This window comes from Mycteria americana, chromosome 1 (assembly GCF_035582795.1).
Source record: "Mycteria americana isolate JAX WOST 10 ecotype Jacksonville Zoo and Gardens chromosome 1, USCA_MyAme_1.0, whole genome shotgun sequence".
NCBI classification, from domain to species: Eukaryota; Metazoa; Chordata; class Aves; order Ciconiiformes; family Ciconiidae; genus Mycteria; species Mycteria americana.
Window position 1 is genome coordinate 76,763,400 of NC_134365.1, and position 26,798 is coordinate 76,790,197.

Consider the following 26,798-nt stretch of genomic DNA (forward strand, 5'->3'; position numbering starts at 1 on the left):
CAAAGCCATGCTTGATCTCATTTTGTCTTGGCTACAGCTCTGAGCAGGAGGGTGGCTAGATGACCTCCAGAGGTCCCTTCTAACCAACATGCTCCATAATCCTATGAGGCTGACAATATTTCTTTGCTATCATTCAGTATCAGATAACTATTTTTTCCTCATAATTCTTTCCTTTCCTTTTCTCCCTCTCTAAAGGGCAAACAAACACTTCCCCAAAGGTTGTTCATTCCATTAAATTCCTAACAGCAACCATTGGATGCCTCTTCTTTTTTCCAATACCTGCCAATACATTTTACGATGAGGAAGATGGCAACTCAACTCGGTTATCTCTACAAATCGTTCCAGCTGATGGCTCTCCATTGGGATCAGAAAGCTGGCTGCAATTTAACACCTCTCAGCAAGCAATGCATGGCTATCCTTTTGATATTGATTTCCAGTATTCGCCTCAGGAGTTTGTGCTGTCTGCCACAGATTCAGGAGGACTGACTGCCTGGGAATCCTTCACCATTGAGCTTCTGAAGCCCACCAATGTACCATGCCACCTTTACACCATCAGAACAAAAACCAGCTACTACTCCTTCCTGAGAGAGAGGAAAAAGGTTAGTTTGTTTCTAGAGAAGCTCTCCCTCTATTTGAACTCCAGCAGTCCCAAAGACATCATGGTGACCGCTCTCAAGCCTGGGTCCACAGTAATCTCATGGTATAACAGTTCGCTGTGTACAAGTGCCAACAGATCTTCCAGCTGGTGTGCAAAAGATGAAATCCAGGAAGCACTAGAGAAATTAAGAATGCCGGATGGGTATGTTAGCCCACACTTTGTCCAAGCAATGTTGCCAGAATACAAAATTGATGTCATTTTCAACATTTCATATAGCGAAGTCTGCTTTCCCACTACAAAGCCATTCGATGGGTCTTTCAACACTACTGTGCCTATACTTCAAGACAAGAATGACTCCACGATTAGGAAGACCCCATCCGCCTTACTAAGCAGTCTCTGTGTCACTGTTGGGGTGGTTCTGATAATATTGGTCTACTGGTTTTGCAGGTATCGCAGGAAGATTCCTGGATCACAGTCTGTGACATTTCAGAGAAACTCTCAGTTAAGCCATGCTGATGTGGAACTGGATGGCCTGAAACCTCGCAAAGCACCTGTACATGAGTGCAGGGCTTCGCCTTCACCTCAGTTATGGATACCACCTTCGGTGTCACTTACCTCCCAAGAGCAGTATTCTAGGTCAATAAGACTGCCTCACATGACACCATCTTTCCGGCCGCCAAAATACCAACTCCCTCCCCATTATCAAGAAGGTATGACTACCCAGAATGACCAGGGCAATATCCACAGACTTAAGTTAAGATCTCTTAAATGATATTAAGAGCAAATCTACAAAGACAAATTGCACTAGAACGTACTATCCCTATTACTCAGAAAAAAGTCATAAGCAGTTAGTGATTTTTATCATTTTTCAATTTAAAATAGAACATACTTAACCTATGCCTGACGAAAAGGCAGTAGCAAAATCAGAACCCTGAAACTAAGTACTAGAACAAAATGCCACATAAAACAGGTAAAGGAATCCATAGATGAGGTGGGTAGAGTGATATGCCTTTACAAGTCAGAACAAGAAAATGTATACCAAGCTGACACTGGTGGGAATGAGGGGTCACAGCCAGTACTGAGTAAAACTAACTCCATTATAACTCCCTGATTCATAAATACACCTTTTACATAGAAGAGGCAGAACTGTCAGAAGGACCATCACAAAACATGATGTTTCCACAGAAATTCAAAGGCACTGCAACCCTTGAGTCTCTACATCATCTTGAAATTTTAGATTAGTATTTAAAAAAAAATGCATCCAGTAATTGTCCCTCTCTCATGGGTAACATTGTCTCTGTCCCCAATCTTTCAAAACTTTTGTTAGCGTTTCTATTAAATACATTATATGTAGCATTTATAAAGGCAACAGTAGCTACTTAACATGAAACTCTTCCTGTTAGGTAATTGTGTAATGTATTTTTTAAAATAAATTTTAAAGTTACAGGCTTGCTTTCTTACAGTAAAACTGGCTCTCTTGTCTGCTTCCACCCATGACAGTTCAAGGACCATGTAAGAAAATGTGTAAAAGAATTTCTAAAAACTTTTCAAATATTTTGAAATCCTTTCAGTTTAATAGATTAACATACACAAAATTTAATCCATAACTTAATTATGGATTAAACTACTTAGTCCATAACTTCCAATTTTAATCTGTAAAGTGTTTTAGAACTGAGAAAATCTTCCTTAAACCCGAAAGCACAGTGTGAAATAGGACCTAAGTACCACCAGTACCACCACACAGAAAGGAAAGGAGATACATACAGAACGTCCTTTCCAGAATTGCCACAGGACTCTACTGGAGAAGGTGGATCGCCAAAGAGCCTCAGACCACTGACATTACAACTCTGGAGATATAGTTTCACTAAGCTGTCTAGGAACAAGAACTCGCAGGGTAACTGCCCTGTCATGGTGTGCTCTTGCTGACATGGTACATAGCGGCCACCTATTGTTCTGACAAACTCTGACCGAGCAGAAGGTATAGAAGCCACCCCCTATACAGGGCAGCCCAACCACCACAAACACTGCTCTAGCACAGCGAGCAGACACTAGAGAGCAGTGACTTAGCCAAAGAATAGCTTTTGCAGGCTAAAGAACACAGGCACAAATGTGTACTCGTACTGTAAGGAAACTAGGCAGAACTGGATACAGTTTGGCAGCAGACTGCTCACCAGTCCAAACGGAATCCAGCCCAGGGACAGATCTGGGAATGGTCCACAACAAGGAGATGAGAACAGCTCTCCAGTGGTCTACTTTTATGTTGTAGTGCAGATTAATGTTTGCAAACAACCGGATGCCAGCATGATGTACCAATGCAGGTCCCTGCAGCCTCTGCTGGCTTGCCTTCTCTCCAAACTTAAGATTCGCACCACCCAGCAATTCCAACAACAGCACAGCTCAACCAGTCGTCATGGCATAGAAAGAGAATTTGAACAGCTCACTAGCCGCAAGTGTACCAAGAGCTACAGGACCAAAGTATGTGAACACATTAAATTACATTTGTGTGTACATTGCACATGTACAATCCACCTCTAGTTATAACATATTTGTGGGAGCAGATGAACAACATGCACTAGTTAGCTGTGCATATGAAAACTTTGCTAACGTGTTATGTTCTTTTCTTGGGACAGCAAGTTGCTCTGTGAATGACAGTAGTGACAGGATTTACATCATCTTGCATGAATGAATAGCACTTGTCTGGGTTTACAGTGTTGAATAACTTTTTGGATAAATACAAATTCCTCTAGATTACTACTTCAGTGCCTTCCAGAAGACATCCAGCTATAAACCAGCTCTAAAGTTTGATGTAAAAGTCAACAAAGCAGCAGAAATTCGCTGTAGTCAATAGTCTAGACATAAGATTGATACAATATAAATCTAAAGGATTACTGCAGGAAACATCAGCCCTTGTAGTATCTCATGTCTCAGTAAGACTCTTCAAGTACTTAGAATACAGGCCCACAGTCAACCACCTTGGAGAATCAGGTTCATTTAATCACTTAACAGTCTTACCTAGCAGATGTTCCAAAAGTCAAAAATGTAGTTAGTAAACAAGCTAAACAAATACATATTTTAATAGCAGGTGCAGAATTTTTCTTTTCCTCTAATAAAGTATTGAACTCCTGTGCATATTTAAGGACTGCAGCTGAATATTAATGGCACATCAGGAGATGCAATACACACAATTCCCCAAGGCACAGGATAAGATTTTCAGTTATACTTCTCTAGACTAGCAACAAGTTGCAGAAAGCTGACATTTACATGCTCCCAAGGTTCCAGACTTTAAAACTCCTTTAGTAAACAAGAGAAATATCCAGACTGATATGCAGTACAATCTCATTAAAAAAACCCAGAAACTTATGAGAAACAGTAATTCCATGGTAGTTTTCTCCATCAAAACATTTCAGATGGGATATCAAGAGATGTGGTGATGCAGGACATCCTATTTTCAATTAAGTAGCGAAAATAAAAGTCTTCAGACTTTAGGATCTCCAAAAATTATACACTGCTTCTGTAAAAGCTATTTAAGTTTTAGAATATGATAAAAAATATTATCATGCAAGTACTCTTCAATCACTCTGTAAAAATGGTTCTAAAATCATTTAACAGAAAACACATCTGCATCACAGTGGCTAAATAATCCCCTTGAAACTATACATGGTACTTTAACACAGCTGAAGAAAGGACTCAGCTACCAATGTAAGCAAAGAATACTTGCATGATACTTGTGTTCAGATCTAGTCACCACGAACTATGGTATTTAAAGTTTCAGGTGAAGAAAGATGAATATATTAATTTAGTTTTCTAAAAGCTCACAAAGATGTATCTTAAATCAACCTAAGCTATAACATACCAAATCTGTGAGACCTTCAGTGGCTTAATACAAGGTAGAATAAGGCAACAGATGCAGATCAGAGGAAGGCTGATATACTTGGAGAGCTTAGCTATTCATCTTCCCTTAGCTCACTCAAGTCAACCCATTTGGAAGCCAAACCAAAATCTTACAAGGGATTAGATCAGACATTGGGTGAGAGAGTTTTCTCGTTTGAGAATTCTACTCTCCATTAAGAGAAAAAGAGGCTCTACTCAAAGAAACTGAAGACAGATCATCTACTTTGTCATTTCACAGCCATTAATATTCAGAATAAGTCTCTTCATTACATTCAAAAAGCTTACATCCAAAACCACAGGTGTCTTAGAGGGCATATTTCATTTAAAAATAATTTAATGATTAGCAAAAATTTTATTTTACTTTTGCTTACAAACAAAGGCTTAACTCCAGCACAACAACCCAAAAGGCTTTGCTTTCTAAAGATCATTTTTAGTTAATTTTTAAAAGCCCTTAAACAAACAATTTTTACCTGTAAAACCACTCGCTCTCCCACCCCTTAGTTGAAAACCAAGACTGGCATTTTCTCAGCTCAGTGACTAGGTAACTCAGTGTGCAGTCTTTTCCAAATTCTGGACTCCTGAGGAAGTTTCATATAATAAAAGTATTCATGAACCAAAATTAACAATATTATCAGTTAATTTTCAATTACTTGAACTTGCTTTTTTTAAACAGTCATCACTGATTTTGGAATATTAAACAATACTTATGGGAATGGACTTTAAACTCTGACTAACATTTTTGATTACTTGATTTAGTCCATGGCAGCACAGGTTTTCTTCATCCTAAAAACATGACTGTAAAATACTTCAGGACAGCTCCTATTTGCACACTATTCATTTAATGTGATATGCGGATTTCATATTTCATAGCAAAAATAAGAATAGAAAAATGTAAAAACCCAATCAAAACAGAGCTATACAATTGCACTGAAATGGTACCAATATCAATTCCAGCATTAAATATTTTTGCAATTCGGCCAAGTTTTGTCCAAAGAAACAAAAGTAATCATCACTGCCGGCCTGCTTTTCCATTCTCTGTCGTTTCCATTCTGAAATGCAAGACAACAATTGGTAAGGCTTGTTATTGGAAATACAATCAACAGATTAAGAAAAAAAAATCAGACTTAAGTATTTTTTTAATAAATATTTTTTTACTTCACTAACCAACCTGTCTCTCCCTGCCCCCAACATACACAATCTTCTCTCCTCTTAATACTACTTTAAGCAGCAATCAGTACATAAAGGAAGGTTTCTGCAAAGAAACTTTCCAGCAACAAGCACAAAAAGCTGTCCATTATCAACCTCGCCGAATGACAAAAGCCCATATTCATGTGACTATAGAGAATCTATTTCTAAAATCTGGGCTTTGTTTGTTTCATGGTCTTTATTTTCACCCTTCTTACACTGATCATTGACTACCACCATCTTATTTACTTAAGAGGAGGTTGGTTTGGTTTTTCAGTATTTTTCAGTAGAACATGGACTACTATCAACTTCATTACAGCACAGCATAAGATTCAGCCACTCTATTATCAACAATATTTTTATATTAGCCATTCCTTTGGAAGCTAAAGCAAGCAACAGACTGGCACAAGAAATCTCAACTTAACTACTGTTTAACCCCCTGAAGTTTAAGAGTTTTGCTGCAAGGGCAACCACTAAGGTACAGGGAAGACCATTTATCAGCATTCAGCCTTGCTCAGCACAGATGCAAACAACTGAAAAGCAAACACTACTGTAGTTCTCCATCAATACTGAGAGGCAAAGGAATGTATTTATACATTTTAATCCTCAAATGAGTAAGGAGTCTTTTTAATGCTGTAACTGAAGTATTCCTCCATACTGCATATTGACTACTGCTAAGATATTTGTAGTGATGCATTTACTGATACAAACCCGTTTTCTTCTTTCAGATGTTGATATAGCTCAGCTTTATTGTTGACAGAGTTCAAACGACCAACAAATTCCTGGTGTTTCCTAGAGTTCGCAGTATTAATCCTGTTGCTCCATAAAGACAGCAAGGACATTGGCCCTAAAATTGCAAGTAAAAAGAGTGTAAGCAATTTAATTTCTGAATTCTTAAACTTTACATCATTATAAAGGCTTAGAAGAAATTAGACTATGGTAGTACAACATATTAAAACCAGTAATATTAAACCACCTTATAAAAATAGAGGCTAAATAAACACAAAATATGCAAAGCGATAACAGCTGAGTAGTTGCTTTGTATGAGATGGACTTTGCTTCAAATGCAGAATATGAACATCAGCTCAGCCATTGTGACAGATAATAGCTCGCACAAAGGAACAGAAGTCAGTGAGAACTGCCCATTCTGACAACTATACTGCTTAGGCGTGTTTGTATTTATTAGTCAGCAGGAGACAGTGATTTCTGATACCTGTCCTTAAATAGCATTTCTGACATACAGTAGCTCAAATAGCATCAGCAGAAATTTGTCCAACCCCTGTCAACCCAAGTGCCTATCTGTAGGCTCACACAGTATCTTGGTATCTCTCGTTTTACGTAGACCTGTTGAGGTTAACATATTTATCAAGAATTTCTCAAGATTGAGTGCTTAATTAAAAATCATTCTCACTGACTTAGCTTTAACTCCAAGAATATTCATCTCATTCCTTTAGAAAATACAGACTGATACAACAACTTCTATCTTTAAAAGAAATAATCTGTTGCTGTTCTTCTGGTTTACCTTTTGCCTTTTCAACTGTGGGCATTTCATCCATTGTAATAAGGGGCTTTTTGTTGGGTGGCTCAGGAGAATCAGGGGAATCTTTGATAACTTCAGCTTCTGCCAGTTCTTCTTTTTCACGATCCAAAAGACCTTTTAACCTTTTTGAGAGGGAAGGAAAACAGTGAAGCAAAATATGCTAAAGCAGCACATATGACTCTCAATACCCTTCTGTACTCCTCAAAGTTATACGCAACCCACATCATAAGAAAATTTATTTTGACCCCTTGGAATGGGTGAAAAACAATAGGGAAGACTAGCCAAATAATCCTCTGGATAAAGCCTTAAGTAAGGGGAAGGATCTTAAAATATAATTTCACTTAAGGTAGTTAGCAGTATTTGTATTGTAGTTGTTGAGACAGTTGATCATTCTGAATTTTGAAGGAAAGACTAAGTAACAATGACTATACAAAAATACCACACAATTTCCTATTATCTTTTCTACGTTAATTCAGACCTATTCTATACCAAATCCCTTTTATCTCAGTCCCCATTTTTGTTCCACATGTGAAAGTAAAAGCAATTGTAGGAATGGATTTGACCATACACAGAAAGGCGTGAAAGGTCATCGGCATGGTGCCAATAACGTAGGTGAAAAGGTCCTCCTATTCTAAATGATTGTAGCATGCACAAAACGTATGCAAATTAAGCTTACTACCATGAGAGTTTTTTTGATCTCTTTAGAATAGCAGTTTGAAAGACAGAAAACAGAAGAGACTGACAGACGCTTACCACTTAGACAAGTTACAATAACAACATGAATTACAGACAGTAGGTATACGGACAATCAATCCTGACATCAAACTAAAGAGAAGAGCCAAATCAATCTGGATTGTTTATCTACCTGAAGACTAAACTATCTACAGCTCAAGAGACAATAACTGCTGTCCCAAGTTTTAGTCATGCTTTATATTTCTATAAAGCACTTTAATGTCTAATAGGTGGTGTGGTTACGATAAAATCCAACAGCAGCAACCCCTCATGCTGCAAAGCCCTGCTAAGTAGTCAATAACTTGTCCAAGAACGATACCGCTTGTAAAATATATGAATTTGAAAAGTATGATAAGCAGGCACTGTAATAAGATGCCCATTTCCAAGCTTGGTAACGGTGACTGATCCAAAAATCCTTGGGATGCACACTCACTGGTAGTAAGCCAAGGTTACAAGCATGAACACATCAAATTGAAACCTGCAACTGTTTCACCGCTATTCCTCTCCCCTTTGAAGTAGGGCAGGACAAAAATTATTATGCTACAGTTTTATTTCACTTTAGAAAATTTACCTTTCTGATTCTTGCCATGGCTTATCTGATTCATAGTCTTTGCCCAACTTCTCTGACTTGTCTTCTTTGTCTTCTCTCTTTCTACCTCGTTTCTTGCGCTCCTCTTCTTCTGGGGGTTTGCTTCTACAAGCCATCAAACATTCTAAGACTCGCTGGTGTTTATCAGAGTTGTTTATGTGTGCTCGTACAAGGGTCTCCAATTCATTCCACATAATCCGGTACTGTTCATCTCTGAGCAAGGCCAGAAAAAAGATATTAAATACAGGATTACCTAGATCATTAAACCATTGAATAAATTAAGGTTAAAAAACAGACCTTAAGAAACAAACAAACAAAACCCAAACCAAAAGTAACTCTGAACAGATTCTCTCTCCTCTTGTACTGGAGGTCTATCCACCTGGGATTACTTCATCCCTGAAACCACACTGCATGTAACATTTCCCAACTAACATTCAGAGTCAAGTTTCAATTGAAATAGACTACATCCACTGAAATAAAATTCTTAACTTCCACAAGATCTCAGTGCCACAAGGCACTTCTGAATCCTCTCGGGCATTTGCTAACTATGCAATGTCAGGATACGCATATGGCCACTCATGTACTGACATGCAAATTAATTACTATTTAATTCTTTGGATAAAAAAAATTAGAAAGAATTGTACCATGCTACTGTAAATAACTTCCAGTCATGTGGGCAAATCTTCTATAGCTGAACTTCTTTTCAGCCAATTCTTGGAAATACAATGCACACATCACAATGACTGAGATATCAGGATATTCTATCCTTATTTTAAAGCAGTAGCACATATTTTAAATAACTGTTTCAAAATTATTTAACTATTTTAAATAGAACCCAATTTTAAAGCATTGTTCATTTGTAATATGCTTAAGTTTTCCTTTTTATTAATTTGAAGTTATTCCACTTTCTCTGTCCTAGCTTGTATCAATCTCTTACCTTTCTCGATGACTATCTTTGCTTTCATATTTTTTAACATACTCTCAGTTCTTGGGTAATAAAATGATGCATTTTTTTTCCCTAACTTACAGCAGTATCAGTACTGTGATAGCCCCTAAATGATGCAGACAAAGTATTCACAGCATTTGTTTTGCGTACGTACAGCATTTAGTTTAGTACGTATTACCTTTGGCCAAATTTTAAAAATTTGGTATGAAAACAATGTCAATAGAATATTTCTGAAAAAAGTCCAGCATCAACAAAAAGAGATATGCATGTAACCTTTTTGGACCCTTTCCTCTGGTACCAACTGTTGAAATTGGCAGCGGATCATTTTTCCTCTCCATGTCTACCAAATTGTATATTGTTTTTTGACAATTCAGAACATCCTCATCAGTCATTGCTTCTTTTACAATCACACTGGCTAATGGCACTACCTGTAAGACAAAACAAAAGTCAACAACAAGAAAATCCGTTTATGTCGCAGGAGAGAAACAGGAAGAAAGAAATCAAAGGCAATGGAACCATGGAACAACACACAACAAAAACACCCCCTCTTATCCTCAATTTAGTAGTAACTCTGAGCAGTTATAAGCAAATACATGTTTTCTTTACCCAGCAGCACTGCAGCTGTCAGGTTCAAATATTCCACCCTATTTAAATGGCATTCCAATAATCTATTGACATTAAATACATAGTACTTAAGTGAAAATAAAGCTGCAAATAAACTGATTTTATGGCACGTGATTTATCATACAATACAGTTAATATTTCATCAAGCAGCAAGGCGAAACTTAATCTAGAACAGAATAAAAGGTTACAAACCCCAGGTTACTTACAGCTTGCATGTTGAAGATGGTAGTCTGAGAAATAATCATAGGCCAGTAACGAGTATGTTTCTCTAACTGATCTTTTGCACGTTCCAATGGAATTTCAAGACTTCCATCGATCTTATATCTGGGCTCTAGAAAAGGAGTTAATCGGTTTTCCCTCATAAATTCACCAAAATCCTAATGATAACCAAACAAGATACAATTAGGCATTTCTCTAACAAAGTAATTTTCACTGAATGGGTGAAACAGCATAGTCTTGCTTATCACTAACCATGTACCATCCCCACCGCTAAATCTGACCCTAACAACCAAAGCCCTGTTTCTAGCTTTCAGATGTACGTTATTCAGGGTAAACACAAAAATAGTTGTAAAAAGAATACGGGTTAAAAACTGATGCAAGGTTTTTGACGAGGAGGCCTTCTGGATCTGCAAGGTATTTCACATATGGTAAGAGTTTTCTTAGGTTTTTCTGGAAGCCGTGTCTGCTTGTTTACAACAGATACAAAGGATGTGTTGAAAAAAATAAAGGAAAAAAACAAAATTAATGCCAGCTGATTGTCTGCTCCATATCCAGGGTTCAAAGCTGACAACATCTTTTTTATTTATTGTACAAACCATTCACGTGCAATCTATCCTTCTGACAATAAGCAGGATATAGTCCTATGTGTATCCAGCCCACAGAAAAAACTTGCCAAGAAAAATGTTATTCTAGAATCAGAACAAACTTTAAATACTCATAAGTGCATAAGGAGGTAAGTACTTCCTTGACACAGAAAGGACTATGAAGCAGGCATAACAATAAGCAGATGTACTACTTTGTACTAAATATGTATCAGTAGTACAAAGAAAAACAGTTTGACCATACAATCCACTCCAGCTCTCCAGAAAACGTACCAACATTTCCTTTACACGTCTACTGCACTACATCTCTTGTCATCTGAGATAAGCAACAACTTAAGAAAAAAGGAAAAAAAAAAAAGAAAAGAATCTTACTGTAATCCGGTAGTCAGTGACTCTTCCACCACACCCTTCGCTAATTGATGGGGGATCTTCTAGAATTGATCGTGAGCTGCTTAATACATGCAGAAAAATTTCTCCTCCATGGCTGCTGAGCATGTGACTAATTACTTTAGAGCCAGATTTGCGTGGCTGTTCCAACAAAACAGAGCGACCTGTTGGAAAGATCAGTTTCATTAGTTACTGCGTGCTGCAATTTTAAATTAAAACTACATATACACAACACAGGTTTGTACCTAGCCAGAAAGACTCTGAATCCATTAAAGTTGTGTTTTCACCTAGCTGAACAAGAAACAGCTATCTCCTTTGAGTATTTACTCCATGTATTTACACAGAACATAGTGTCATATGCTCTTAAATTTTACACAGAAAGATCAAAAAGCCTCTCTCCTGGACCAACCAATCACTTTCTCAGTAGGACATTATTCTCAGGAAAAATACATATTTGTAAGGCATTAAATGGTATGTTGTGTAAGGGCAGTTTGCTATTTTTAATTATTACAGATTATGTTGTATACTAAACTTATCCTACTGCAGAAACTCTATTATTAAAAGCAACTTCTAAAAAGTAATAGTAAATAACCTACCTGAGTATAAAGGTATCAATTGATACTATCTGTTAATGCTTACAGTGGATACCATTTTTCAGAGAAGTAAAACTGCCTTTGTCTTATTTCCAGTAGAATACACTAAGCATAAAAGGGTGCATTCTCCAAATAAGTTGTTTGTTATAAGGAAGCAAAAACAGAAGATCAGAAGAGAGTGTTTATCTGAAGTATGCTATTAATATCGGTTCTAACAATTTTTATTAATCAAAGTACTTTTTCAGTACAGAATCTTTAGAGAAAAATACATTAAAATATAGTGTTTAATAAAACCACTGCACATTTATTTAGACATTCAAATGACTTGACTGAAGAAAACATCCCATTAAAAGGATGTTTGTAATGCAATTTTGTTTGTGAAGTGTAAAAAAACCCCACATGTAATTAACATTGACTCCATATTACTTGTTTGGAAGAAACAGCTTTGGCTTACCTTTTTAACATGTATTTAAATGGCAACTTCTTATAGCAAGATTATTCAATTCGTGGCAATGCGCAAGATCTTGTGGATAAGGAAAAGGTAACTAAATCTAACCTACTTTTTGACCGATCCCAGTATACATAGGTGTATCTGCTTCAATTGACCAACATACTTAGTTGGTCATAACCCAGTTAAAAGAGCTTTCTGAGGCTGCCCGGCATCTGCTAAAAATCAGGCACAGACATAAGCTGCTAATATTTTGCAATAGTCAGAGTGAGCATTGTGATCGAGTGCACTATCACCTACTGAAAGCAGTGTTTCCTAGTAAATAGCATAAATTGAAAAGTATTTTACATTTGGATTCAGCAAAGAACTACCAGAATTCAATACTTGCTCTTTTTTTACATCTTTCCTCCCATGTTCAAGTTTCAAAACACATTCCCTTTGCCTTTGAGTACATTTAACAAGTTTCTTCTCTTATTTATATGACATGTTAAAATAAACTTGACATCTTTACAGTATATAGACATTTACTGCTATACAAATCAAAATGTGATAAGTGCTCTATTCACAATATTAACAATTAAAATGTTAAATAATTAGCCAAGGACACAAATTTACCATTAAGGAGAAAGTTAGTAAGGCATGAAGAAGGTCTGCTATTTACATCTACTGGTGAAATTCTGTACGCTCCAGTGCAATAGTGTAATTCTGAAAAATAAATGAGTAGAAAAGTTGAGAGTGTGCTTCCACATACAGAAAAAACATCGCACAAAATAAAAGAAAGGAAGAGGAGGAGGCTATTCCACAATCAGCAGAACTAAAAAGTCTAGCTGTCTCTCGATCTAAAAGTCTGCTCCTTTCACCATCTCCTTGCAATTGTTGCAGTATCCTCAATTCCGAGAACCTAATACATTCCCAAGCCCTATTTCCAGCAGGACCTCCAGTTCTTTATCTCCTGAGTTATTTCACTGTAGTCAGGCTCCTCTTATTTCTCTTATCTACATTTTCAACCTGCTAGCTCAAAGAGTCAACATATCTTGCTGATAGTCTACAGGGTGCATGAGCTGAATGGCCAGATGGTTCCTATGTTACCCCAAATCTTCCCTGTCTTTCTCTCTTTTACTCAGATTTGGGTAGAGATCTCTCCCTTACTCGGATTTGAAAGTTAATATAGAGGGACCAGTCTACTGATAGTATCATTGCATACATTTAATTTCCTTACAAAGCTTTTTACTTAGCACTCTAAAGATTACACTAAAGATAGTACTTTGATCCCCCTCCCCCTCGAAAGAAGAATTAAAACTGAAAAAGATTCAACGTCTCAAAGCTGCTATGTTTAAAAAACACCACTGTGGAACTGATAAGGTATACTTGGCCTTGTGGGAGGGGCAAATGATTACTGAACATTGTAGTCAAGGAACAACTTCATGATACTTAAGAGAAGACTGAAAAAAAGCCACCAAAAAAAACATTATTACTCCTCTCACCTCTTAAACAAACCACTGATTAGCCAAGATCAGAAGAGCATCGCATGACCATTAGTAAAGCAGGATGCACTCAGCAGCAAGGTTTATAGAGCAAAAGGTAAACCTAGCATTAACAAGAAGCGAATTACCTCCTTGTTCAGATTCTTATCAGTGTATGGAAAGAACAGTGTTCAACACAAATTAGAATATCAGTTTTCAACGATACTATGTTACCTACCTACACTATTTGTTCGAGGAGTACACCATTTTAATGTTACAGTTTCTTTAAATGTGCCTTCTCTGCTATTGCCACCTACGTGATTATCACCTGCAAGATAAAGTCAGAAAAAGTGTGTGATCAACCATATTTTCTTTATTACAGCAAAAAACCTCTAAACTTTTAAGGTAAAAAATATTTGTAACGAGCATATACAAAATGTAATCTAATTTTAAAAAGTTAGATATCTAACTTAAGCAAAAAAAGTTATTAGCAGAAGTAGTTGAAAAAATAACCTTTTAAAATCAGCAGCCATTGCACATATTTTTAAAACCCATTCAGGAAACAAAATACTGCAGCTCCAGAGTATGTTCCATAGGTTTGATTCAACATTTAGAAAGTTACAGATATGTTTTGTCTATAACAGGCAATTTTTTTTCTTCTAAAATGCCTAGGACTTTAAGACAATATCTTTTTTAATTTTCCACACAGAAATCAGAACCCTTAACAAATGTTAGAGCTGATAATTTCTTGTACATATTGTATCCCAAAGTCAAAACTGAAACTGATCTAAAGGCACACTTGACAAGTTGGGCTTTTTGGGAAAAGAAGTATTTGGACTCATCATCCAGTATCTTTGCTATGTCATATTCAATCTGAACATCTCTCAGCATGTTTTACTGGCTATAGATGTTTTATCATTAAAATACTTTCATATAACGTCTGATAACTGGTCTGGCAAAAACCACCTGAAGGCCTTAAAACAGACATTATCAATACTCCTTAATACATTAAACTACGTTTCTACTAGTGAGTTTTGTGATTCTTTATGATCTTTGACTCACATTATCTCAGGAAACAATTAACCGAGTTTTGCATGAAGCTTCAGAATTACACTACCATAGTCACTTAATGAGCTCGAATCCACACTAATTGGGAGGAATGAGACATATATCAACATGCAACATTGTATGTAATATGTTGGGTTTAGTCTAATCTTTCACGTAAGAAGTTTTCTTTTATTTCATATCAAAGATTTACACACAAAAGATTTGTTTGATTTGCTTATTAATCATGCAGGTAACTTCCAAAAGTTCTTTTTTTTCAGTTAAATTAAAATAACTGGAACCAATTTAGGAAGTCTCTCTCAGAATATCTAAAGGCCAAACTTATTTAATCTAAAAATTCTCTAGCAACATTTCACAGAAATAAGATCACTGTAACTGAACTCCTACCTTCCTAGCACCAGAGCTATTACAGCTGAAAGATTTATTTAAAAACAAAGAAACCAAAATTTACAGGATCTAAGAACAGACTTTTTCCTCTCAAAGTTCTGATGGAAAAAATTTGAAGAAGAATTGCAGTCGGAGTTTGCTTTTAGGTTTTACTAGCACATGTAACTCCTTGAGCCAATAGGTATTACAAAACTATTTCTGAGCCCTTACAATAATGTTTTATGCTTTCAACATGGTAACACAAGTTCAGGTGAGTCTGAATTCATTTCTGTAACATCCTACTCTTTTTCCTCAATCTTTAATCATACACTCCACTAAAATATGGAGCACAGTACTTGTAGATGATAATGAGGAGTTACCTCCTTTTCCTCAAAGTAATAGTAATCTCCTTCAGAGAAAAAAAAGCACAAACTCCCTAAAATGGCGACTTACGGACCATATGATTTCAAACTTCAGAAAAGAAATATCCACTCTTTGTTAAATAACTCTGACATAACTAACTAATTTGTGAAATACTTCACTACTTAGAAGTTAAACCAGGATCAACTTTCTAATATGCTTTAAAACTATATAATATAGTTTCAGATAGTAAAACAAGTATCTACACCCTATATCTAAACACATGTATTCTACACACATAGTAAATCAGACTAAGCTTTTAACAGTACTGAATCATATAACAAGTTACAATCGAAGCAGTAAGGGAAAACAAAGCATATACAAGCCTTTAAAAGCTTCAAATGAGAGTTCAACACTGGAAAGGCATACAGTCTAAGTATTCCATAACACACTGGTACAGGCTGAGGGTTTTTTCACTGCTTGGCTTTGCTTTTAATTCTAATACAGAATTTTCAGCCTGACTTATTAACAAAATTTTACATCAAGCACTGTTTCCTGAACAAAATAGTTTTGTGTAAGGCTTACTGTTGTGTTTTTCTAAACACAGTTGAGTTATTAAAAATTCACCTCAGAGGAATACTAGGTAATAATCCTAAATTTACAAAAAGGATAGTAGGTATTTCAAATGCAACAAGAAAGCTCAAAATCCAAATAGCTATTGTCTTTTCCAAAGCAATTACTGTCATGAACAGGCCTATGGGATGTAAGAGATGCCATCTATTACTACTTAACAGACAGATTAAAAGTTCAATTGTGCAAGGAATAGTTTTCCACAAATACCCACAAGAGGTACTTTCTTTTGTAAAATCACTGCACATCTAGTCTCTCATCTACTTTTTATATCTCAATAAGTTTACATGGCCCTCAAATCTCACACAAATATCCTGAACATATGTGAAACCTTGTCTGATGAATTTGACCTGTTTTTTCATTGTTATATCCTTATTGCTATATTAAAATATGCCAGTAATGAGTAAAACTCCAATGCCAACATTATAAATCAAATTATTGAGTTCTAAGGAGTAACTGAAAATATGCTAATCATTCCTGAAATTTACATCCATTTGAAACTTGCAATCTTTCTTTGCGAATACTTCCAGCAGGCTGATCAAAAGCCACTTTTACAGGACTATTTCTACTTACCACTCTTTAAAAAGTCAACGTGTGCCTCTTTGTGATGAAGAAGCTCCACATCATAGTTGGCTGATGTGTTAGCATGTTGTTCTTCCTTTAAAAGAGAAAGGTAGAAAGCATAAATATAATTATTTTAGCTAGAGGTCACTGTTTTCATAAATGAATGATTCTACATTTACCTTTCACTCCAGAAGAAAACAAAAAGTCTCCAAAGTGCATCAGACAACAATGGGATTGCAATGTTAAGGAAACTGTTTGCTCTCTGACCTGTTTAAAGATGCAGCCATCTGCTTTTCCTCTTTTTTCCTTTTTTGAAACCTTATGGTTTCCTCTTTATACAAATGTCATGACAGGGTGCATAGTGTAAGATACAGGTAAAATATAGGCTTAACTACTTTTGTTTAAATTAGTGAAGTTAAGGAAGCCTACAACATATTGAATACCACCAGCAGTTACAACTTACTGAGCAGCAACAGTCACTGCAGAATAGATTGGCAATTACTTTTCATAACTAAAAATCTCAAGAATCCAAACTAAAAAACACACTTTGAACTTATATCTTAAGTGCAAGGAAATGATAATAAGAAGTGTGCTTGCAGCTGCAAGTTTATAATTAAAAAGAAGGAATATTTGTAAAGAGGACACTGCATCTTTAAACAGCTGCAGAGGATTAGCAAAAACAGAACAGTAACCTTGGTAATTTATTCCAAGTTTAAAAAAAAAAAAAAACAAAAAAAAAAAAACCAAAAAAACAACAACACAGAGAACCCAACATAGTCTATTACTATAAGGACAAAGGCAGAAGGGAGAGGCATACCAGCAGCACACAGGTCAGAAAGTTACAGACAAGGTATTTGCAAACTTAAGTCACATTTATGCCATGACCCATGTCAAAGTTTCATTAAAGCTGTGAAAATAATTTTTAATTTCATATTTTAACTTATAAAATCCATACAATATTGCTAGTTTTCAAAGATGCAAGTAGTGATTGACAGTATTAGAACTTGATGATTTTTTTAAATCAGGAAAGTTTATCTGCCCCTGCCCTTTTTGTTTGTTTGAATACTGACACTTCTGTTTCAATTGTTTCTTGCTGCCTGATCAGAAAATGACTGTAAACTTAATACTACTTGAAATTCTTAGTTGCACTGATTTCTCTCCCAGTAGCGATAAAAAAAAAAATTACAAATAGGGACATAAACAACTTTGAACAGAAGATGTTTAATTTAATATCTTTCTTAACTAGATATATCCCCTGTCCTATTTCTGGTTTATGGACCTTCAAACTGGAAAACCTACTGGAAAAAGTTCAGTCAAAAATCAGCTATTAGTTACAAACACCTTTATGTTGGGTGGGCATGACAATGAAACAGAGGAAAAAAGAGACTCACTATGCCACTATAATGCACAAGGGTCAAGAATATCTAAACACAACTAGAAAAAGACAAAAGAATCACAGACAAAGTAATCTGAGGTAAATAAGATTGTATTTATATAAAATAATACAAACAGAACGGAAATAACATTTGTATTGCTATATCAAAAATTGAGATTCAGCAATACAACATTTTGTTCTGTGATCCTTCTTTACTTTTTTTTTTCCCCCTTCTTTATTTTTACTAACCTGGTCACAGACATTGAATGTGGGCTAATAAAAAAAACAAAACAGAAAATATGATATGGAGAGAAAAGCAATGTAAAAATTCAATTAAAATAAACATTAAAAGTTTTCAAACAAATTTAGAAGTGATGCAGCTAGTTAACACAAAGCTATAGACACAATATTACCTTCATAGGAATGTTAGTTATTGTGGTTGAAGCCAGATCAAAGTGCTGTTGTACTAAAACATTCAGTTTTGTAGCCAGATGCCGTCCAGCACGGACACTGTGCACTTCACTGGTTAAAACAGGTGAAAGCTAAAATAAATTGACATAGAGTATATAGTATTAATGGATTAGGCTCTAGTACCATGTAACAGTATTATTAATTTGAAACTCTAAAATAAGCACATTTATACTGCTAAATTTGACTAGGGGGGAAAAACTACCACCCAAAACACCCACACCATGGGAAACTAAGAAGAAAGAAGCAAAAATTATTTCTCATTCAGAATTTTGCAGGTTCTGCCAGTTGTTATAGTCGCAGTTGCTACAAATTGTCAAAAAATTAGAAATGTGCTAAAAAACTTGAGTCATTAATTGTTAATAGGAAGAATTAGCATCACAACATGGGGAAGAAATCCTCTCAATAGCAGCTCTGGGCCTAGTTTTTCACTCTTTTACCTGCTGGGTAACAGGAACAAAGTAATTTTTATATACCTACCTGTAAATGCATCCTATATACACACAAGGGAAACAAACATGAGCCACAAGATGTATTTGATTTTTCCCTAGCTAACAAGGACATTGGTTTTAGGCTTTTGAAAAAAAAAAAAAAAAAAACACCACAAAAACCCACACACAAAAAAAACCAGTGATAAAGATGACTGTCTTACAGAGGAACGTAGTAATCCATTTATTCTCTTCTGTTCACATTTTAATTTTTTTAGCACAACCACAAGAGAGTTTTGTAGAAAAGAATCTCAGGAAGGTAGCTATTATAGTCCTTTTTATTTATGAAATAATATGCAGGACTAGATGCCTTTCATGTTAAGAATAAGATTTTTTTTCTTGTGTCTTTTCTCTTTCTTACAGACAGCACATTAAAATACTGAGCAGAGCAGACTGATGAAAAGCAGAATATATTACAAAATATTTTGTATGTACTTGGTTTCAAACAACCACCAGTAAGCATACAAGTCCACAGAGCACACGTGCTTTTGTTACTGAACAACTGAGATTATTATATATATAATTTCTTATATGCATCCTTTCACCTTTTCGTAAAATAATCTTTAAAAGTACCTCTAGTGTACTTTGATGAACTTCAAACATATTCTACATTCCTACAATGTATTACCCTTTCATTTGGAAGCAGATATGCTTTCCAATGCTTTTCATTAAAAAGGCATTCCGTTTGCTAATGCTGGAACAACAGAATTTATACGCAAAAGCTCATTTTGGTTTCATGAGAAAACCATTCAAGGAAAAGGCTAAAAATGCTAACATGCTAGTGTGGATAACACAGAACACACAATGCTGAACAATATCCACATCATTCAGTAACATATTTGGGGAAAGAAGGGCTTATGCTAGCTAGCAGCTTATGCTTGAATAGCAGGAAAGTTACTCAGCTAACCTATTCAACACACCAAGTAGTTGACGGTTTTCCACTAGGTTCCTAAATATGCATTTCCTTCTCAAAAAAAACATCAAACCCAAGACTATCGTTCTATGGCATCAACAGGCTTACTTCACAAAAAAAAGAATCATAAATTATTAATGGAAGAAATCTAATTAATGAAATGAAAAAAGGGAATACCATATATGCACGAAGACTACAAAACAAGAAAATAAAGCATACACTGTAGATGGCAATATGCAGGCTGTCAACTTTTCAAAGAATTATCGCCTGTACTTTTTCCCACACCTTACCAGAGACCAGAGGCTCAAAACGTTATTGCTGAATACTTAATTTGCACTGTTTATTTTGAGTCTGACATGGTTCCTAATCCTTGGATAAATTTTCTCATTTTAAGCTCCTTACCTCTTTTTTAGGACGATCTGAAACAAGGCTGTCTTCACCAACTGGGTAAGTGTGGATTAAGACCAATTCACATTTCTGAATCTGCATTAGACTTAAAAATAAAAACATTCTATTTAGCCTACAGTGTGGCAGACTATCTCCTAGAAATTAGACCAGTTCTCCCAAGATTCATCTGATTTCCAGAACATAGAATCATAAAGATGTATTACGAGATACTGTTTCTGAAAGCATTCTGTAGAAACTAGGTTACATTAATGGTTTTCAAAAGCACAGACTTCAAAGTAAGTTTTTATCATAATAAAAAAAAATGTATAACATTTCTAGCTCTTCAGATGCTACAGCACTATGTTTCTTTTTGGACATATGAATGGAATAGATCCTTAACTGGTGTAATCCATTTGGCTTCATTCAACTGAAAATTGACACTACAGAGGATTTGTATCTCCAAGTCTGTGTGCAGGTATTAAATAAGGGGATTCCAGTGAACATGGAAACAACTACCCAAATAGCATGCTTATCTCCTAATGTGGCTGGAAATTTGGAGAGATCAAGACATTGTTGCACATCTCTACCTACAGGAATGAGACCATTTTTCTGTCTTTACAGAGGACTTAGAACATGATTCCCTGGGGCAGTATCCTTTATAGATACATGAAACAGCAATGGCAGCACGTAAATATAGGATACTCCTGCTTCTGCTATTTAAGCGCCTAAGGAGCAACCAAGAATAGGATCTCCACCTACTATACACTTGACAAGGCAATACACAGTCCCTGGGCCAAACAGTTCACTGTTTAATTAGACGAAACATATGGTGGAAAAATGACTTCTCAGGGGAGATGCAACCAGTATTTCAAGAGTTTCCTTTATCTCAAGGGAAGTGTCACGCAACACAATAATTTAGAAATTAAAAACTAGTTTCAAAGAAGTTAGCTATTTTAGTTAAAGAAAGATGAATGTAAAATTAATGCAGTGTTATCAAGAAAAAAATGCATCAGATGCATTACTGATTACAAATACGTAGTACATAACAAGGCACAGTTACATGTCTCATTTTGGAGCAAGATGTAGAAGGTAACAACCTAAAGAAATACTGTCCTATGAGGATAAAGGATGATACTGAAAAGCTAATGATTATATACCAGCTCTAAGTCAACAATATCATGACTTAGCACCTTCTATTTCACACAGGCATTCATTCAAACAGTTCATTAGAATAAGTTAAGTGACAAAATTACATCCGTATTTCATAGAGCATATAAGAGGCACATGCCGAATAAGAGAAACTATGTTTGTAAAAAGTATACTCACTGATCCGAATTAGCTGCAAGCTTGTTATGCTCATGAATGGTTTCCTGAACACAGTCCTCAAGCATCCGAACATGACTGTCACTAGAAAGAAATTTTATTTATTTTTTTTTTAATCCAGGATAATCAATCCTCTGTTCAAACCAACATGCGACTAAGTGCTCTCCTATTTCAAGTGGGAAATTTTTGGTTTCTTACTGTAACAGACCTCCATAAATGAAACCTTTAATAAGGCAAGAAATGATCTAACAAAGAATGCAAAAAACCTAGCTACTTAGGGCACTAATTCATGACAATCAATGAAAGATTTCTAAAAATGTATGAAATAACTTTTTTTTAAATTGGGAGAAGCACATATCATACATACCTTTTCGCATTAGTAATACAGATTATTCTTCCTCTGTTTCCAACACGTTCTGCATTCTCCATGAGCATGGTTCGGGCCTCATGCTGGTATTCTGTTATTTTGCAGAGTGCTTCAACTGCTGCAACCAGACCATGAAGTATGCTGCAGCACTCTGGATCTGCCCGAGGATTAGGTGGCCCGACAGCTGCTAATGCTGCCATCAACTAGTTAAAAGGAAAGAAAGAAATTATTATTATTATTATTGAAAGTTACTTTCCAACCAGTTGTTAAAATGATCAGTTAAGAGAAAAGTCATCATTAGAACTTATTTTACATGCGAACTAACATCATTGGGAGAAAACCAAACAGAACAATTAAAGACCATTTTATGTTGCCAGCCTTCTGGAAAAGATTTGCCTTAATTTATCCTTTGCAATTCCTTTAGTAATTGTTACTAAACCTTGAGAATGTAATATTCTTATTTATTACAGAAAAATACCTGGATATAATAACAAGTTATATCCAATACCTGAAAGACATTCTAACATTATCAGTTGCCACCTGCTTTTATTTTCTGAGAATTTGGAAATTCAGTTCCTCCCCAAAGTAAATTTTTCAGAGGACGAGCCCATTCGGTATAAAACACAATGAGAGCAAAGAGAATATTTACAATTTTTTTTTTTTAAACACAGTTTATTTGCCTATCATGCAAATGTAAAAAAACAAACCCCAAATTTAAAATTCAAGAAGCACCACCAAATTACAGAAGAAATACATATGTAATTTCTTCATAACATTTATTTTAATATATACCTCTACACTCAAAGCTACTAGATTCTTTTTAAATTATGTAAAGGTGCTTATAGAATAGTGCAGCCTCACAGGCGGCCACTTAAAATTCAATACAATAATTTCGGACCACATCCACCAACATTTTAATTAAACAAACTTATTTCATACTGAACATAGTAAGAAGCTGCTATTTATTCCGCAAATAAATGAGACTTACAAAAGAACAGTTATAAAGCATACCTCCTGCAAGTTCTGATCTTCCTGAGTCCAAGAATTCAAGACATGAGCCCCAGAATCACTCACAATGAAATTCACCTAAAAGGATCAAAAGAGCACATGTAAGATAACAGCCCATCATACAGATAACAGCCATTATGGCTACTTCCCCAAATCCAAACAAACACGAATTACACCTCTTTCTTCTGATACTCTGGCAGTATGTGCAGTGACAAGCCAAACTAAAAATAAGGCAACAAAACCATAAAAAGCATCTACTCCTGCTATGTTCATCTACCCCTTTAGTAATGTTATGATTAACAACTTCTTACTCTAACTATTTATATTTTTAAGCCACTAAATCAATCTCTACACCAAATTAGCATTGCAGGATATTATGAAGTATTTTAATAATTAGGTAATATTTTCAGTAGAATAGCCACAAAATAAAGTAAATTCTAATACTGCAATATTGCAAATCATTCCCCAAAGACTGTCACAGTAGATCACAGGGGTAAATATCTAGCAAGATTTAATAATTACCATATAGAAAAATATGTTCTAAAGATGACAAAAAAGTCAAGAGGAAGCACACCTTCCACCTCAGTTTCGGTTTCTCATACCACACAAGCTCCAGTTCAGCCAACTGATTCAAATGCATTAAGCATACACTTGATATAATCTCATAATGGGACTTGACTGGATATTAAATGCTCTAAACTAGAGTTTAAATTAATTGTTCATTGTCTGAGAACCAGGACATGCAATCCATCAAGGCAGTGAGGCTGACATGCATCAAATCACTGAACTACCGGTGGTACTGTTAGTGCCCGGCCTCTGCCTCAGCTGCCAACATAGCCAGTATTCCACCGTCACTACTTTGTACCAATATCACTGTCACAAGGTTGTTTAACTTCTTTTTTTTTTTTTTTTTAAGGGTAACTAACATTTAAGACATTGCACAATGGTTTACTCAATAATGAGAAGAGATCTAAAAAAAACAGGGATTAGTTACCTTAATTTATGATACAATGTTACAGAAGCCACCAGGCATTTATTTTTCTAAACAAGAAGGTATGTGCCAGGAAGCTCTCCCACTTTTTCAAACTGGTAGCTTCAGGGCAATCCTACCTCTTCCTAAAGCTCAGAATTCCTTCAAAGTTGACACCAAAAACCTCATGAAGTGCTACCGAGTGTGTTTGGAAACAAAATTCAACTTGAAGTAATACCTCACTCAAGCTTTTGTAAACTTATAGCTCAGGAGAATACAACAATAAATCTGTAAATTACCTTAAAGCACCTCTCCTCATGTTCTGCACTGAGTTATGAAGTGACATTAAGACAATGAAAGGTCCCAAAAATAAATATGTAATGGGATTCATATACTACTCAAACCAATTTAGATAGCTATAAAGTGTATCAACAGCACAAAGAAATTTTTATATAATAAATTATATTTGATCTTTTAATCTAACCAACAGCTAATGATATTAAAAGACTTCATTAAAATGGGAAAATATCCTTTATACCATCAAGTATCACATGCAGCATGGCTAGAAGAACTTACCAGTTTCTTGAAAGGGAAAATATCATACATTATTCTACAGTACTCCATGGATGATTCCACTGAACAGGTCCATAATGATTTTGATATGGGTGCTAGAGGTATAATTCCTTGGGTCCGATTCTTTACTAACATATCGAATTCAACATGTTGTCTGCAGGATTCTGCCATATATGGGCAGTGATCCACGACAAAAACAGTTTTATGAGACTCAGAAAAGATTTTCATTTTCTTCCTAAAAGAAACAGATATTAAAATCAGAAAGAAATTGTACAAGGCAAAAAAATCACATCACAAGATTATTATGCAATTTATATAGTATAAAACTATCTTACTAGAATACCCAAGTTTTAAAGGTTACCTCTTACAGTATTTAGATTACATGTTGCATACATTAGCTCCTACGAAACTGTTAAGCTTTTAAAAAAACTGCAAAAATTCCCATTTTAAGAATCTGTTTACACGGAGACAAATATCCGCTAGAACTCTTACTAGTCCATATAGAAAATGCAATACTTACTTTGCACTCATCTATACAGAAACTGCTTCCTATTTAAAGCTTATTTCCTAAAATAAGCAACATGGAAAAAAATAATTTATGATTAGGCTATACAGACCTCAAAGCAGCATAAACATCAGACTTTTAAGTAGATTTTCAGCCTTCACTTTGCTATGTACATCCTTCTATTTTTAAATGAATATTTGCATCTGTACTTTGATCTCTCACTGACAGACATACCATTTATATTGAAATTATAACCTAAATGTTTCTTATCCAGCAAGACTCACAGGAGCACCCCTTGTATTCTTCCCAACTGTGAAGCCCGAGAACTCCGCAGTGAAGTGTGGTGCATTTTCCTGTTTCACATGGATAGACTGGGTTTCCCTCTCCTATAGCATCACGGAAAGGAATACTTTTGAAGCAACTATAACACCAGATCCTTGTGTTAAGGGTGGGCATCGTAACTTGGAGACCCAAACTACATATGAAAATTAATCTTAGACCAGTGCTACTTAGACCACTGATCTCAGACCGAACACTCCTCATCAAACTTACTCAACTTCTAGATGTTTCCATAGTGTTTCTAGTACAAAAATCTATTTCGTCCACGCAAATGCTGCTGAATTACAGAATAGACAAAACCAGAAGTTATATACGGGCTCATTTAAAAAACTAAAACATTAAAACAGTAAGGACTCACACAAGTCCGGCTGCGGGCAACATCTGGCTCTCGGGGACAGGTTTCGCACCCGTCCTCGGCAGCAGCTCCAGCTGCCGGGGCACACTACACCCCTTTCGGCAGAGGCCAAGGCCGGCCGCAGCCCGGGCCGGCCCAGCGCCGGGGGCCCGGCCCAAGAACCTGCATCCTATCTTTAGCCTGGCAGAGAGCCCGAGGGCCCAGGAAGCCGCGCCGGTTCCTCGAGGGCAGGCAGGGCGGCAGGCAGGAGGGCCGCAGGCGACCGGCGGGGTCCGGAGGAGGCGAGGTCGGTCCCCGCCCGCCCGCCCGCAGGCCGGGGGCAGTGTTTCTCACCTGGGCCGGCTCCTCCGCTGATGCAGAAGTCCCGGTCCTGCTCCGCGCCGCGCCCGGGCCCGGCCGCGGGCTCGCTCCGAGGAGGAGGGATGAGGCCCCCGGGGCGCCCTAGACGGGGTCGGGCGCGGGCGCCTCCGGCCGGGCGACCTCCATGCCCCTCCGCCCGCTTCCTCCGCCGCCGGCTCCGCGGCGAGCGCGGGGCCCAGCTCCTGCCTCCGCGCCCGGCGCCCGCGGGGGTGGGAGAAGCGGCCGAAGCCCCCCCCGCTCCGCCCACCCCTGAGGCCGCGAGACCCCCGCGCGGCCACTTACGCCGCTGGCACAACGGCTCCCCCAGCGCTGGCGGGGGGAGCGCCTCTCCCCTCCCCTCCTCCCCTCGCCTCCCCGGCCGCGGCGGCGCCAGCCACCCGCGCCCCGGCGGCTGCCCGGGCTCACTCCCCCCCCATGCCCGCACCGGCCCCACCGCTCGGCCCTCCGCCTGGGCGCGGGCCGCCCCGCCCTGCCGCGAGCCGCCGCACGGCGCGGAGGAGGAGGCGGAGCCCGAGGCCGACGATCTCGCGAGACGCCAGAGACCGACCCCCCCCCCCCCCCCCAA

General features: G+C 37.0%; 1 protein-coding gene across 1 annotated transcript; it reads right to left on the reverse strand.

The window, feature by feature from the left end:
• Nucleotides 1–4,793: 4,793 nt before the first annotated feature.
• On the reverse strand, nucleotides 4,794–26,737 carry INTS13 (integrator complex subunit 13). Its single transcript, XM_075506780.1, has 17 exons — nucleotides 26,207–26,737; nucleotides 24,678–24,909; nucleotides 23,135–23,209; nucleotides 22,124–22,326; nucleotides 21,760–21,840; nucleotides 20,449–20,539; nucleotides 18,591–18,719; nucleotides 16,812–16,896; nucleotides 14,056–14,145; nucleotides 12,970–13,059; nucleotides 11,299–11,477; nucleotides 10,312–10,482; nucleotides 9,755–9,909; nucleotides 8,518–8,748; nucleotides 7,197–7,336; nucleotides 6,386–6,521; nucleotides 4,794–5,538 (listed from the first exon to the last, which is right to left on the reverse strand). The coding sequence occupies exons 2-17, from the start codon at nucleotides 24,900–24,902 to the stop codon at nucleotides 5,499–5,501; spliced, it is 2,121 nt and encodes a 706-aa protein (XP_075362895.1). The 5' UTR covers nucleotides 24,903–24,909; nucleotides 26,207–26,737; the 3' UTR covers nucleotides 4,794–5,498.
• Nucleotides 26,738–26,798: the final 61 nt, after the last annotated feature.